General features: G+C 38.8%; 1 protein-coding gene across 2 annotated transcripts in view; it reads right to left on the reverse strand.

Moving 5' to 3' along the window:
- Nucleotides 1–943: 943 nt before the first annotated feature.
- The window catches only part of LOC124551016 (BTB/POZ and MATH domain-containing protein 4-like), an 81,649-nt gene continuing 70,118 nt past the window's right edge, over nt 944–12,474 (reverse strand). For both annotated transcript variants that reach the window (XM_047125861.1, XM_047125862.1), the window contains one exon: nt 944–2,731. In XM_047125861.1, the coding sequence (XP_046981817.1) occupies nt 1,666–2,731 (1,066 nt within the window). In that variant the 3' untranslated portion in view covers nt 944–1,665. The remainder of the gene's footprint in view (nt 2,732–12,474) is intronic.

The raw sequence follows: 12,474 nt of genomic DNA on the forward strand, positions 1-12,474 counted from the left end.
CAGCAGAAAATAGAATAAATAAAGGCAAGGTGTGACAATTTTGTCATCCAACAGCTGGGACTAATGTGTACAGCTTTGTAACTGGTTGCAATAACTGAAAAAGGTGTTTTAAACATTTACTTCACTAAACAAACAAACATTTGTTTCATATGTGACAAATTTATCTTAATATTCAACATAATGACAATACTAACATTTTTCAGGACATTGAATTGGTCCAACATAACAAAATATTAGACACATTTTCAGTTTTCATTGCTATATTCAACAATATTTCTTCCTAATTACTGGGTTTGAATATAATATTAATTTCTCAGATGTTCCTTAAATGTTCATCTCAAATTAATTTACAATTTAAAAAAAAAGAAAAAAAAATTCATGTCCACAATTTTCAAGAAAATCAATGTTGCACAGAGGTGCAAAACCATACGATATAAATATCAGACATGAAGAACAAGAATTCTGTCCACAACATCTCCTGCAGCTCAAATCACTTGAGTTTGGGATGGCGTATTTCAGCCTGTATAGCACTTAGTGTATTTTGAGTGTTGCTACTTTGCTGCTACGCACAGATCATGTTAAAAGTACTGTCAAACTTTGTATAACTATTTTATAGACATCTTAACAATTTGATACCAGGAACTGAAGCTGGCTTCAAGATTTGAAGCGCAATGGTACTGTGCTTTTTTATTAATATTGTCAAATCTGTGCTCCAATTAATTATGTTATAATGACAATGTAGAAGGCTTTGATGTGTCATGAAGAAACTACAAAACTGTTACAGTAAATATGGTAAGTGATTTGAACTACCTGCTTCTACATAGTTATTTTCAATTTTTCTTTATTTACCGTTCTGATTTTTACAGACAAGTAAAATATCTATGACATTTTTTCACCATCTCATCAGCAAAATAACACCATACAACATGAAAAAAAGTTCAAATTTTGGAGAAATAAAACAAGTGATAGCTTTTTTTTTAGGTTTTCATATTGTTGATTCTGTTCCAATTAATTATGTTCCAGTTAGACTCTATAGGAAACCTTCTCACGCAGAAATACTTAGATACATACAGGGGTTTGAAAACCTGCATAAATAGGAAGAAATTAAACAGACTTGTGCAAAAACTTTATCTGCATATTAACATAGCGCCTATGTGTATACACTGACTGGCAGTTTACTCAAAAACACTTGTAAATTTATCTAGCACTTGTCTTGTAAACACCTGGCCATAAAATGGCAGAAATTATCTCTAAAATATAAGACTTTATAATACCAAGTCTTGATATTTTTCAAAATATAAATTATTTCATAGCAATATGACATTTATATTTATACATTTGTTTCACATATCTCTGAAAGAAAGTGATTCACCTTTGATGTACATCTCTTTACATCCATAGCTTCAACAATACCGCAGCACAGCTGTTACTAAAACTCAAATGTGCAGAAATGTATATAACACAAAGCGAATACATATAATATTCAAGTTTCACTATTACTTCAAATTGTAGACAAGCATCATCATCCCTAAATCATGTGACTAGCCAGGTTTGATGTTGAGAAAATACACAGTAGACTATACTTACTCCATAAATATACATACTCTTTGGGAAAAACACATGTTCATACATGTAGTGAAACCAAAACACTTTTAATACCAGAGTCTACTTTCCAGCTTTTGCTACCATTTGACTGATTTTCTTGATAGCTTCAGGGTGCCTGCGAATGGCTTCAATCCATTCGGTAGTCCCCATCACCTGCTTGAAATGTGATCGGATGAACTCCACAGATGAGTTTAACAATGCATCACACTGGTTTTCCACAGCACAGACAGCTGTTGTGACGGCATTACCCACAGTGAGCTGCCTGTTGGACAGATGAGCAAGGCACTCCCTCTTCAGGTCACACAGTTCAAATCTGTTGGCTGCTCCCAGCAGCTCCACTGTGGAGTCACTCAGATTTTTCACTCCCCCAGTGTATATGTAGTGCAGAACGTCAGCCAACACTTCAGGCTTCACATCCAGAACTTCCAACTGGCCCTTCTTGAACACCTTTGATCCCGGCCGTAGGTTACGGGCGAAGAAGGGACTACGGGCTGCCAGTATCGCTCTGTGTACTCTCATCTCGACAGTCCCGGCACTCAGTTTAAAATCTGCAAAATTTCCTGACTCTAGTAGGGAATGCAGATCCTGTCTAAGACGAGACTGCAGCACTGGCTTAACTGCCACAACACACTGCTGCACGACACACACTGTACCGATTTCACACTCTACTTTCAACATGTCATTAGTTAAACACCCAAATTCAAATTTATCTGACTCTGAACCTTCCTGAAACCAGCAGCTCGGTGATGTTTTGATTCCGCATCTCTCTCCTTCTGGGGAAATTACAGAAACACTCAAATCCACCATTACACTCCCACCATCATTATTTTCCAACAGTTGGAAGCGCACATTGTATTCTGTTCCCAATTTATAGAGCCTTACCTCCCACTGAATTGACTCAGGATGGCAGAAACGAGGTGACGCGACAAAATCTCTGTTCTCGGGCCAGTTTGTTAAGCCTGAAATGGTCCAGACATAGACCACTTTCTTTCTTTCACAGCTTGTGTAGCCCAAGTCCCACACAGTATCTGAACTTCCAGCACATGCTGATGTGGACTCTGTGACTGGAGAATTCACTGTGGTGGAATCTGATTGTGACCCAGATGTAGCAGGCTGTGAGGAACACCTGTATAAAAAGATAAATAAGCAACCTAACTTTGTGGCCCAGTGATACCACACACATAACAGAGAAATTATCAAACTGAGGCAGTTTGTAAATTCAACATAAGACCGAGCAACTTTCCAATAACATATGACTGAATTTTTATTGATATTTACCACAGTTAACAAAAACAATAAACAAACAAAAATGTATTTCACTCTCCAAACTTATCTACAACTATGTAAACAGGCTGCAAGTCAATGTAGAGGGCGCAATGGATGGTCCACTGTACGAATATTATCAATTTTCATTCCTATGCCATTTGCATCAAATGTGAAGTTAACATCATGCCATATGCCCAACCAGTCATTGCTTACATTTTGAATAAAAACCATCTACAATAGAGGTTTCAGACTTTTATCAAAGAGGGCAGGGGGGGGGGGGGGGGGGGGGTACCCTACTGCCCTTGGGGTGGGAAACTAACCCTAAAAGGCAGAAGAATGAGAAACAATCAACGGAGTGTGGATGCAGAAGGCATGGAAACTGCTGCATAAAAGGCACAATGTGTACCATGCTGAGATGTCTCCACTGGCAAAAGAATTTGGATTTGTTCCCCATTTGCATGTCTGGGATGGGACTGCAAAGTGAGAGGTGAGGATAAGAAAAATATTTAACAATCAACAGGAGGGGAACATTCTACAAGTTGAAGCATGGAATATTAAAAGCATGTATAAAAGTAAGAAACTTTCAAAAGGGAAATGCAAGGTCTCAGTCAGTTGTGGGTTGATTTTAAATGGTTGATATATAGTGAGGTGCCAAGTCTACACTAGTTCCCTATAACAACAGTTACTTTCTGAAATTTCTGGCCACTGTCTTGTTTTCTCTTGATGATGTGGTCCTGCTATGTAGTGCCACATATTTGACTGCAGACTCTTTTTCCGACTGTTGAGGGCAAGGGCTATAGGAGAGATTCTACATTTAAACAACTCACTATGAAATCACAAAAGACAGTTTCTGTAATTCTCCTATACTCAAATAAGTTCTCAACTTGCAACTGCTATTTAACAAAGCTTTTCAGACAACATGTTCATACATGATGCCTCAATGCTTCACCAAAACTACGAGTTCACACTTACTTGAGATAGCATAGCATAGAGTCTATACAGGGTGAAAAGTATTTAAACCGACAAACTCTGGGAGGTTGTAGGGGGCATCAAAACAAATATTTTTCCCTAATGTCATTTTTTGCTATGAGGAGTATTTAAACCAGTGGAGGCCGTATTACACTCTTGAGTTGTTAGAGGCCGTATTACGTTCTTCAGTTGTTAGAGGGCGTATTATGCTCTTCAGTTGTAGGCAACTGCTGTCCACCAGTGTAGTAGTGCATTGTCTCTGTTTACTAATGGAGCGATACACCTGGAGTGAATACACTGATATGGTTGGTCCGTACTACGTAGTGCACCACAACAGACGAGCTGCACAGCAGGTTTATCAACAATAATATCCTAATTGTCATATTCCACATCATACGACCTTCGCTGCTGTGTACCAACGTCTGCACGAGACCTGGTCATTTAGCAGATACCTGGACAGGGACACCATCTCACAGTAAGAATGTTGCAATTTGAGGAAGCTGTCTTGCAGCATGTGGAGCGGGATCCTTCAATCAGCACTCGTGCAATTGCACGTAACATGGGGACGAATCAGATGAATGTAAGAACAGTCCTTTGAGAGCAATTGTTACGTCCATTTCACTTACAGCATGTCCACGACCTAGAACCAGTTGATTCTCCACCCAGAGCACAGTTTTTGCAGTGGTACCTGGGACACTGTGAAACGCACCCTACATTTCCATCCTCTGTGTTGTTTACCGATGAAGCAACATTCGGGCGTGATGGGTGTCTTCAACATGCACAATTCGCATGTTTGGAGTGAGGATAACCCACATCCCACAGTTACTAGCGCTCATCAAGTGCATTTCTTCATTAATGCGTGGGTCGGTGTTGTTGGGGACTGTTTAACTGGACCGTATCTGCTACCTAGACCATTAAATGGCAGGCACTATTACAATTTTCTCACCAGAGCATTGCCAGAATTGCTGGAAAATGTCCCACTCCCTACAAGACAACGCATGTGGTTCCAACATGATGGGGCGCCATCACATTTAAGTCGTTGTGTGCGTCAATTCCTGGACTGTCAGTTCCCAGAAACGTGGATTGGCAGAGGTGGTCCTGTAGCACTGCTCGATCCCCAGATATGTCCCCTCTAGACTTTTTTGTTGGTTTAATTAATTTGTCACCGGAGAAATCTTCCTCTACCGGTTTAAATACTCCGCATAGGAAAAAATGACATTAGGGAAAAATACTTGTTTTGATGTCCCCTACAAACTCCCAGAGTTTGCTGGTTTAAATACTTTTCACCCTGTATAACATCATTCATTTTTCTTTAGTGCTCAACAACTGCCATCAGGTCCCTTTCTTCTTTGGAGTCCACAGCACCCCGAAAGCACAACTGCAAAATGCAAGTGACCCCTCACTCGCCAGTCCAAATTACACATCCATCATCACTTTCTGTGCTGAACCTGCGTTTTTCATCCTCATATCTGCACATAAATTCCAACAAACTCAGGCACAGTAGGCACTCTTTATGCTACTACTAATTAAAGTCACGCTTTTCACACAACTTTCTTCAGTCTAGTAAAAGGGAAGTGAGACATGTTGCTCTACTTTGTAGCAATATGTACCACTACAAATGGCATGCTGTAAAGTAATTCCTCCAAGCTTTTTATGTGAAACCTTGAAAAGCTTATTAAATAAAACAAATGGTGTTGACATTCTACATCTTTATTCCTAATGTCTACATATTTGCAGCCCTCTATTTGCAGGCTCCAAATTGTAGCATGTAACATGGCGGCGTGTAACATATCTGTGTCAGTGTGTGATGAACAGCAAGCTGTAATTGAATTTCTAACTGCAGTAAACTTCACCCACACATGGAGTACCCTATCCTTCAGCATGGCAATACCAGACCACACACAGGCGTTGTGATACTGTGACAATCCTATGCCTTTGTTTCACTGTCATCGATCATCCTCTGTACAGTCCTGACTTGGCCTCACCCACTATTCATCTGTTTCCAAAACTTGATGAACACCTTCAAGGACTTCACTTTGATAATGAGGAAGTGGTGCAAGCATAAGTAAGATTGTGGCTCCACCAAAAAAGTCAGGCATTCTACAGTGACAGTGTGAACAAAATGGGCTCTCATTGGGAGAGATGTGTTCATTGCCAGTGTGACTATGTGGATAAATAAAGACATAAACATGAAGCATAAAGAAGCAAAATGTTAATAACATTTGTTTAATTTAAACAGCTCTAAGAGTTTTCCCACAAAAATTCAGAGGCATTGTTTCTCAGTAGGGGCATGTGAAGTGGAATGGAAAGAAGGAAAGAAATACTGGTCAGATGACTGTAAGGGTGTATCAACTGCAGCAGAAAATGCTGCAATGCGAGTATGATTTATCATGAATAGGAAGTTGGGGCAGAGAGTGTGTTACTGTGAATAATTTAGTGGTAGGATTATCCTCATCAGAATCAACAGCAAAATAATGCCAACAACAGTAGTTTACTTATGCACACAGATATTACGTACAGAAGATGAAGATATTGAGATAGTATATGAGGATACTGAATGGGTAACTCAATGGGTAATTCAGTATCTGAAGAGAGATGAAATTTTAATAATCACGGCTCTTTGGGAAGCTTTAGGATATAGGGGATAGAGCAGTGGTTGCCAACCTGAGGTTAATTATCACCTGAGGGGTAAAATGAAATTTTCTGAGGAGTACAAACTAAATGATTTGATTCTGTTTCAGCCACAAAAATAAATTACTTTTGAAAGATCATTACACATACCACAATTTTTTAGTACTGTAATACTGATTATATAAGTTAACAATAGTTACTTTTTCTCAATTAGTAGCATTAATGTGGCAGAGGTTACAGATTCCTCAAGTAGTCCACCCACTACACACAAATGTTGGCTTTGTCCTGTACATCACTGATGGTAAAAGTGAGACACATACGTAACAACTGAGAAATATCTCAAGAAAATGTCTTCTCAAAGTTGTAGATAGTACCTGCAGTAGTCTGGAAATTGCTTCATTACTCACTTTGAAACAGATAAATGAATTAATTGACAGCATGACACAGCAGTAACTACAGAAGGACTACTATAGTGCTGTACACAGTATTATTATTATCATCATCATCACCATCATTGTTATTATAGTGCTGTACACATTATTATTATTAATATAATGGAAGGAAACATTCCACGTGGGAAAAATTATATATAAAAACAAAGATGAGGTGACTTACCGAACAAAAGCGCTGGCAGGTCGATAGACACACAAACAAACACAAACATACACACAAAATTCAAGCTTTCGCAACAAACTGTTGCCTCATCAGGAAAGAGGGAAGGAGAGGGGGAGACGAAAGGAAGTGGGTTTTAAGGGAGAGGGTAAGGAGTCATTCCAATCCCGGGAGCGGAAAGACTTACCTTAGGGGGAAAAAAGGACAGGTATACACTCGCACACACGCACATATCCATCCACACATACAGACACAAGCAGACAGTTTGTTGCGAAAGCTTGAATTTTGTGTGTATGTTTGTGTTTGTTTGTGTGTCTATCGACCTGCCAGCGCTTTTGTTCGGTAAGTCACCTCATCTTTGTTTTTATATATCATTATTATTATTATTATCATTAACAGCCTGAAGTCTTCCAAATTCTGCTAGTTCAGAAATAAGAAGTGCAGCAATCAAGTGATTTACAAACATTAGGTATAGCAAACACATTTTAACTTGGCTGATTTTAAATGAGATTGCAATGTGCAGGTCAAGCAAGTGCTGCAATGAAGAGCAGGGGAAGTATGTTTTGAAACATGTGTCTACCCTCACTGTGGATAATTAGCTTTCTTATCTGAGTAGGAGCTGTAAGTAGCACTAGTGATGCATGACAAATTCCTCCCTCATTCAAACAAACAAACAAACACACACACACACACACACCCCAACTACTTATCATTCATCATTTTAAAAACTAAAACAAAAATCTCCAAGAAAAGTCTTTCATTCTACAGTTTAGTTAGTTGCTAAAGTTGGCAATAATTTGGGGGAGAGGGGGGGGGGGAGGGTACTAAAATGTGCGTCATTTATGTTGGCGGCCGAGTTTAGGTTTGTTCTCCGCATCTGACGTCACAAAACACAGTCAGCCAATGAACAGAGAACGACGTTGCCACATCTCGACTGCAGTGCAGAGCAGGGACGAGTGTCTTCAGTTTTAGAAATGTTCAGTCATAAATAAAGTAATAGAACAAAAGCAATGTATTGATAGCAGACATTCTTTTATAGAAAGTTTGGAAAAAGCATTCTTTATACCAATTGCTTCATATTCTATTAATTAATTAAACCAAACAAGCAATAAGACTCCTAATTCAGGCAATAGCAAGGAAAGGTGTTTGTATACTCTCACGAACCGCTTTTTTACAATAAAGAACAGCGGTAATTGTTTATTTCCTATTGTACTTCGACGAAGCGTAAGTAATTCATACCAACAGTGTTTTGTCAGTATTTTGCGTGACGTGTTATAGTCCTCCTGGCGTTATGTAGTCAGACGAGGTGTGTTAGCGTAACAGTTAAGGTGTTGGGCTGCTACGCGAAAGCTTGAGTTCAAACCTTGTGTGGTGCTTAATATTTTCGTTATTTAAAAAGAAATTCGAAGTGCCTTACTTCACGAATTATATTCATTTGAATGCAATTTTTTGAAATTTCTAGTGCTTTGTCTCTTCATTAACCCTTTCGCTGCTGCAGACACGTGCTCCCTGCATTCCGCGCTGTACGCGCTTTTGTCATCACTGCACTTCTCGCCTGTGCAGTCACATGGTGTTCCCACTGCTTTGACACACTTATCATTCGATTTCACAAAAATATTATATGAAATTTTATATGAAATTTAGGTATCTTGTCCACATTTCATTCTCAACATTGTTGCAACTAAAATCCACCATACGGAAAGTATACGCAATGGACTTCTACCTCTGCAAATTCTTCAAAATTTCGTGCAATGGTTTACTACATTTAATGCTGCATAATAACTGCATTGAACATCGAAACAAAATTAAGTCATTTATGGGGGGAAGGTATCAGTCAAGAAGACGCGTAAAAATCACATTTTTGGGCCAAATAGTTTTTGTGGAATCGTTTGATAAGAGTGTCAAAGCAGTCGGAACATGATGTGTCTGCACAGGCGAGCAGTGCAGTGACAAAATCACGCATAGCGCGGAATGCAGGGAGCACGTCTTTGTAGCAGCGAAAGGGTTAATGCGGCTGTGGTGGCTTTACTTCATGAACTGCACGCTCCCCCCTAAACGTAAGCTTGCAAACTATGCTATACAATGGCGCGTGCGTCGTGTGCAACTGGCAACGCAGCAATCTCCTGCGTCTGGGCGGGCATGCGCGAGCTGCCAAGATAAAAGAATTGAACTATAGCTTATGTCTAATTACACTCAGGGGTAATGGTCTAAGAAAGATTGCAAACCACTGAGGTAGAGTTACAGGTGAGTACAGGCTCAGTAGACAGAACAGGACAAGAGAAAGACCAATTGACTTTGTAACAAAGCAGGTGGACCTTTTTGTTTTTCTCCCCTCCAAAATTAGTATTAATTTTTTTCAAATTTAATGAAATATTCAATTTACTCATCTATATGGCATGTGCACAGTACATAAAAATCTCAAATATTGACTCAGGGCTTATCCAATTTCACTGTAGTACCTATTACAATTTTTTGGTTATTTAGAATTCATAAGTGTAATTAGTTTACTTAAAAACCATGCTAATTACAAAACACTGGTGATTTCAGATCTCATTATAACTTCATTTGTAAACATATACCTGATTACTTACTTCCAGATAAAGTAGATGAGAAAGACATATAAATAAAGGAAGCACTGCTACAACCAATGACGAAATTATGTTAGCAACTCTTGCACCCATTTAGTTTCAGAGTAATTAGCTTCCTTAGTAAAAACATTGTTACTAGGATAGAAGCCAAAATTTAGACAAAATAACCAGCATAATTCAGTAATAGTCATGTCTGTATCTAAAAGTCCTCATTCAAACAAATCTTCTTCCACTACTCAGCACATCTGAACTGTACATCTTTATTGTAATTTATGAAAAGCCAGAAAATAACAATAGTTTACTTTGGTTTAAAAAAATTACAAATCAGAAAATGTACTGTGATTCATCAAAATTTTGTATCTAGGAGTTCAGTCCATGATTGAGTGACTGTTTTGAATCATACACTGTGAGGTTGTAATTAATTTCATGAACTGTGTTGATCTTTCAGTATTGATCATCTACTGTGGCAATAGTATCAGACTATAAACTGTGTTATTTATAAATGACAATTACTGGGCACATAGTTTTTGTACTGATATGGCTGTTAGACATTGATTTAAAAACTTTAATTATTGACGGAGTTAATTAAATGTTTGCCACATGTGTACTTCTGTGTCACTTCAGTGTTAGGTTATTACACTTGAACAAGCACATTATAGGACACCTACTGAGTATAGTATGTGACTAGCTATTTATCTGCGAATAATTTAAGCAGATGATGCCCAATCTGGCCGTAAACATCTAAGTGCAAGTAAACTGTTTGAACTAGAAATCAGGTGTGAACATTACGCCTTTCACTGTTACAGATGAGCTCTTCACATTCCATGCTGAGGCTGCATTAATTATGGCTGTACTGCTCACCACATGCAGGTGAATGTGCTGAGAGACAGCATTTTGGACAATATAAAATACTTATTTTCTGATATTTCGAAAATTATTAAGTGAAATTTTGCACATCTTATGAACTGATAGTGTCACTTGATTAAGACCAGAATTTATTTTTATTGTGTGTCACAGCTAAATTTTTAGCTCTGATGATGGCTGCAAAGCTGAAACAAATGATAAATTTCGGTCAAATATTATGTGATCAAGATATTGACTTCTATCAAACTTGAGGGAGCTGCAGTGGGTAAAAACTGCAGGGAAAGACAGAGATTAGTACATATTCAACAAATAATTGAGGATGTTGCGTGAAAATGCTATTCTGAGATAAAGAAGAAGGCACAGAAGAGCTGCATGAAGACAATCAGAGCACTGGCGACCCTTTACAAAAAGTACACGCTCTAATCTATCTCATATTCTTCTCCCCACCAGAGATTCATCAGAACTATGTCATCTTCCTACCAAAGATTCCCATGAAAGTTTCCGTAGCATTTACATTACTCTTTCATTATGCCAATCTGTTACGATCCTAGCAGGGTGTCTCTGAATTCTTCTGATGTCTGTTGTCATGCATCCTTGATAAGGACTCCAAATACTGGAATAATATATCTTTGGAGTCCTGTATAAATATTTAGGGGTAATTCTAAGAAGTGATGTGGAAACTTCACGTCAAATCGTATAAATATGGTGTGAAGTTTCCACATCACTTCTTAAAATTACCCCTAAATACTTACACAGTTTAGTGTGTCAATATTTTAATTGGAAGCTACTGAGTTCTTCCTCTCCATTAAGGGTATTATCTTGCAGTTACCAACATTTCAATGAGAACTGCCACTCATTACATCAAGGGGAAACTGTGTCAAATTCTTTCTGCAATCCCTTACAGTCATCATTGTTAATGCTTTCCTATACGCAATTGCACCATCAAGTGAACAATCACATTGCTGCTGATCCTATCAGACAAAACATTTAGGTGTACTGAAAATATGGGAATATCAGAGGTCTTATATCTTACCTGAGCACATCCAGTGTTACTTTCATTTCTGTACAGTATATGTTGATGTGACGAAAGTCATGGGATACCTCCAGATACCATGTTGGACCTCCTTTTGCCTGGAATTGTCAGCAACGTGATGTGGCACTAACTCAATACATCACTGGAAGATCCCTGCAGAAATATTGAACTATGCTGCCTCTGTAGCAGTCCATAATTGCAAAAGTGTTGCCGGTGCAGGATTTTGTGCACAAACTGACTTAGATGTTTGATGGGATTCACATTGGGCAGTCTGGTGGCCAAATCATTTGCTCGAATTGTCCAGACTATTCTTCCAACCAATTACAAACCATTATGGCCCGGAGATGTGGTGCATTGTCATCCATAAAAGTTCCATTATTGTTTGGGTACATTAAATTCGTGAACAGCTGCAAATGGTCTCCAAGTAGCTGAACATAACGATTCCAGTCAATGGTCAGTTTAGCTGGAGCAAAGGACATGGTCCATTCCACATAACCACAGCTGACACTGTTATGGAGCACCACCAGCTTGCACAGTGCCTTGTTGACAGCTTGCATCCCTTGCTTCATGCGGTCTGCTCTTACCAAATGAAATTGTGTCTCATCTGATCACGCCACGGGTTTCCTGTCTTACAAGGTCCAACCAATATGGTTACAAGCTCAGGAGAGACAGTGCAGGTGGTGTTATGCTGTTAGCAAAGGCACTCGCATGGGTTGTCTGCTGCCATAGCTCTTTAACACCAAATTTCATTGCAGTGTCCTAATGGATATGCTCGTCCTATGTCCCACATTGACTTCTGCAGTTATTCCACATAGTGTTGCTTGTCAGTTAACATTGGCAGCTCTATGCAAACGCTGCAACTCTCAGTCACTAAGTGGAGGCCATCAGCCACTGCATTGTCTGTGG

The sequence above is a fragment of the Schistocerca americana genome, chromosome 9 (genome assembly GCF_021461395.2).
Source record: "Schistocerca americana isolate TAMUIC-IGC-003095 chromosome 9, iqSchAmer2.1, whole genome shotgun sequence".
Taxonomy (NCBI): Eukaryota; Metazoa; Arthropoda; class Insecta; order Orthoptera; family Acrididae; genus Schistocerca; species Schistocerca americana.